Genomic DNA, 4525 nt, shown 5'->3' with positions numbered 1-4525 from the left:
GCTGAACTTTTGTACACGCTTCTGAACAGAAGCTGTTAGCAGATATGTTACGTGATTTACTGGGAAATATTCCTTGGAATTTGTGTGAGCCCTACAGCCGTTCTCAATCAGTGGTAATAAGTAGTCAAACCACGTGGTGATGACTTAACTTCCTGCTCTTGTGTCAGTTAATGGCTTTTAATGTGATTCTTTGTGACAGGGTGACTTGAACTAATTAAAGTTCTGTCTGGCTCCTTAGAGGGAAATTGGGTGAAGGAAAAGTAGAAACCAGAAGCAAATAGGGTGGCTTGCTAACTTAGCCTATTGTGGGCTCTGCCCACGTTGTGTTGAAACCTTCTCCCTTGGCCAGTGGTAGTGGCAGAGCTGTGCAGGCAGCTTCTGCCAGCTGCTGGGTGTGCCTCCTCCCTCCTGCCCATCTGGTTCTCCTCCAGATGCACTCTGAGCTGCCTGGGGCTGGCAGGAGCTTCCCACTGGGTCCTTCTTCAGGGTCTTGACAAATCCAAACATTTTGCTGATAGCTGCTCTGGGGTAACCCAGTGGAATGGCCATGCAGCAAGACTTAGGAGATCTAGCTTTTAATTTATGTGTTGCCTTAGACCTGGCTTGATCCTCACCACCTCATTTCTTAGCATAATACCCCAACATGCAGGTTATTGGATAAGGGGAGGAGAGGAGAAGAGTAAGGAAGACAGGAAGGTGTCTGTTCTGTCCAGAAGAGTTGTGTAGTACCTGTAGTAACAGGGATTTGAGGAGTGGACTCCTACCTTCAGCTGGGTGGCTAGCAGTGGCATCACTCTCTCTTTAGCCTAGTGTATGCCCATGTTGTTAAAGCAGAATGGAGCAGTCCCAGCAGTGCCACACAAAATAAACTGGCAATTCAGGTACCTCCTTTTGCTCTGGGGGGCTGAGGTTCCTGCTACGCAGCTGAATGAAGAAGAGCAGAGCCTTGACCCTCAGCCCCTCACAGCTCAGCTGAGTCCCATAGCCACTGAGCTGTGACCTGTGTGGAGATGGCAAACCTGGAATATGAGTTTGTCCAGGTGCCAGATCAGAAAATCTCTGTGATAGTGGTAACATACAGAACAGAAAAATCTTATTCTCCAGGTGGTGCATCGTCGTTAGGCTGCAGGTACTAGTGGGATACATCCCTTCAGAGGGATGTTTCCCTGGTCACAAAACATCACAGTTCATCTTTCCTGCTTTTCAAAACCTGTTGATTAATCTTTTCTTGACCATTCTTCACAGATTTACATGAGCCCTGAAGTTATCCTCTGCAGAGGCCACACAACAAAAGCAGACATCTACAGCATGGGAGCTACTATTATTCATATGCAGACTGGCATCCCACCCTGGGTGAACAGATACCCTCGTTCTGCATATCCGTCATACCTCTACATTGTAAGTGTCCTTAGCAAAGCCCTAGCTCAGTTTCAGGTGAAGGGTTCCCTGTACTCTGGTTGTGAAAGCTCCAGTCATACAAAAAATATCAAAATACTTGTTGGGGAGATATCATCTTTTTGCTTAGAGAAGGAGGGAAGAAGTGGGTTTTGGTCATTTAGGGGAAGAGAGAGGCTGAGCTGGATTAATCTCTTTTGCTTTGTGTTACAATTTACAGGCCTTGAGTTTACTGCAAGACAGGGCTAGAACAGTGTGAAACTTGATTGAAACAAGCCCATCTATCTTCTACTCGTCTGTTTTGCTTAGAAATTGCAGATAAAAAGTGAAGCCTAGCAAATTTGATTCTCTGGTTCTTCCAGTGTAGTACAGAAATCTAGTAAATTTGCATTGCACTAGATTTTATGCTTGCTTGGAGTTGCTTTGAATTTTAAAATTTGTGATAAAATCTGATATTAAAAAAGTACATTTTGTGTAGTTACATGTTCTGTTCTAAAAGATCAGCCCAGCTCAGAGGGAGGATGAGTTGTACGTGGGGAATTCCCAGACCACTTATGGGTTTATCTGTGACTTCCTCTTTCATTGTTTTTGGAATAACTGTTTCAATGGTCTCTTTTAATTGCAACAGATACACAAGCAGGCTCCCCCCTTAGAAGACATTGCTGAAGACTGCAGCGCTTCCATGAGAGAGTTACTAGAAGCAGCTCTAGAAAGGAATCCTAATCATAGGCTGTCTGCAGCAGACTTACTGAAACACGAAGCCTTACACCCACCCCCAGAAGAGCAACCCCGGTGCCAGAGCCTGGACTCAGCATTGTTTGAAAGGAAAAGGCTACTCGCAAGGAAGGAGCTGCAGTTGCCAGAGAACATTACAGGTAGTTATAGCAGGCTGGCTTACCTTGCACTTTGTAGATTTTACTTTGTGTCAGTGAGTGTTTAGAAACAAACAAAACTCAAAAAGCTTCTGGAAGGAGAAGGGTAAAAATCCCAATTAGATGAGGTCAGACCCAGAGCTCATTAAGTCTTATGTAAAACGCCCATTGACTTCAACAGGGGAAGAACTTAATCTGCAGCTCAGGAAGGGTTGGCTCATGAAAAAGCCCTGGCAGTCATTCAGGGCACTTATTTAAGAAATACAGGCTGCTGTTCACAACAAAAGTAGAGGTGTTTTAATGATACTAGTGATTTATTAGTTAAAGTTCCACCACCACCGAAACCAACACTTTTTGCTTCCTTAAAGACACACTCAAACCCGTAGCTGCAGTGTTACTGAGTGTCAGCAGTACAGGCCCTTTGTTTCAAACCCAAAAATAACTACGATAAAACACAGTTTCCTTGTGCATAAATAAGTGCTTTGTGAAGGATAATACATGAACTAGTTATGAAACTCTGTGTGTCCTCAAGTAGTACCAAGACCAAGGGAGTTTTGGTGCCAAAAACCTGCTAGCAGGCTTCAAAATAAGTGCTAAAATATATTTGGAGGGTGCTCACAAAAAGCCCTTAAAAACTGACGCCAGACAAGTGGTTTATTTGATTGTGTTAAGTGCTTGAAAAGGTACCCATGCAAAGTTTTGGGTGCTGTAATACATAATTGTTGCAATGAATCCACTTAACATTTATATCAGTCACAGCCTTTGCATCTTGAATGGCATTGCTCTGTCTGAATTTTGCCTTGTGGATGCATAACCCTTTAGCCAGCTCAGGCCATCTGAATCAATTCTTTGAAGATGAAAAATTATTTGACATTTAAACTGGAACTTTAGTTCAGGTGGTTGAAATTCCAGGACATTCATTACACAAGTATTCAGGGGAGTTCTGCCATTGCAAAGGTTTCTTCAGACCTTGATTTAAAAGAAAAAAAATAATTACACTTGTAGTCCCGAATTTGTTCTGTATTGTCATGCCCTGTGACACAAAGAGAACATCATGTTTAGATGAAAATTCCCCTGTAATGGAGGGGAATTCTCAACTGGCAGAAAGCTAGCAGAGTTTTTTCTTGCACCAAACTCCTTTAGCACTGTGGCTCAAAGGATAAGGAAGCTCTGTCTAGAGGTTCCAGCTGAGGGGAAATTTTTTTCCAGTAGTTAAATACACCCTGTTTTCAGTAGAAAACTGTTTACCTTTATTTGCCCTAGAGTTGTGGGTTGATTTGGTATATATTGTTTTTTAGGAGGTTTATGTTATATTGTCCTTAAGAGTGAAGTTTTCTAAACCACAGATAAATAAAAGCAAACATTAGGCCAATTATTCCAGTAATGTCTGCAACCGTGGAACTGAATCATTGTAGCTGTTTGAGCAATAAGGATGTGCTTTGTCTCTTTCCTTTTTAGATTCCTCTTTGTGTACTGGGAGCATGGAAGAGTCAGACCTGCTAAGGAGGCAAAGATCACTCTACATAGATCTTGGAGCTCTAGCTGGTTACTTCAATATTGTTAGGGGACCACCAGCCTTAGAATATGACTGATTCGGTAATGCTGTATGTCAGCAGGTCAGAAGTGGACCTCTACCTCTTAAAACTTGATTTTAGGACTTGATTTTTCAAATTTGTACATAAAAATAGTGCCATTATAGGCTGTAAAATGTGAATAGTGTTTAATTGCACAGATGATTAAGCTAAACCCCTAGGGGCTCTGATAAGCTGATCCCAAGCAACAATATTTGTGTGTCTGCTGGTTGACGAACAAGATGTCAAAAAGAACATTGCTGGGAATGTCTTAATCCAAATGTCTTATCTTCCTGTGCTGGGCCTTGCACTTTTATAAAACTTGTAATATATGCTTGCCAGTACTGCCATTACAAAAAAAGAAAAAACCAAAACAATAATTGGAAAACATGGAGCATGTGGGCTGTAAGATTCAGTCTGTCTGAGCTGTCCTTGGAGAAAACCTTCCAAAAAAAGTCCTTGATTTAACCAGTCAGAGACTGGTTCAGTCTTGCTCTGTCTTTGAGACTTGGCCAGTCTCTGGTCATTCTAAGTGGGAATCAGGGCCTCCCTTAAGCAGAGGTAATTTCTCTCAGCTGTCTCTGGAGCCCAAACATCACTTGGTTACCAGTGTGGTTTAACTTTGCATCTTCCCTGGGGTGTCAGAGCTAAGCAGGCCACTGTTCCCCTTCTCCATGGGTGTAGGGA

General features: G+C 42.6%; 1 protein-coding gene across 1 annotated transcript in view; it reads left to right on the top strand.

The window, feature by feature from the left end:
- Window positions 1–4188, top strand: part of MAP3K8 (mitogen-activated protein kinase kinase kinase 8) — a 15878-nt gene extending 11690 nt beyond the window's left edge. Inside the window, exons 6-8 of the mRNA XM_010006972.1 lie at window positions 1246–1398; window positions 2024–2270; window positions 3726–4188. Of these exons, the coding sequence (XP_010005274.1) occupies window positions 1246–1398; window positions 2024–2270; window positions 3726–3859 (534 nt within the window). The 3' untranslated portion in view covers window positions 3860–4188. The remainder of the gene's footprint in view (window positions 1–1245; window positions 1399–2023; window positions 2271–3725) is intronic.
- Window positions 4189–4525: the final 337 nt, after the last annotated feature.

The sequence above is a fragment of the Chaetura pelagica genome, unplaced genomic scaffold, assembly GCF_000747805.2.
Source record: "Chaetura pelagica isolate M959 unplaced genomic scaffold, ChaPel_1.0 scaffold17, whole genome shotgun sequence".
Classification (NCBI taxonomy): domain Eukaryota; kingdom Metazoa; phylum Chordata; class Aves; order Apodiformes; family Apodidae; genus Chaetura; species Chaetura pelagica.
This window is presented reverse-complemented; position numbering and strand designations above follow the sequence as displayed.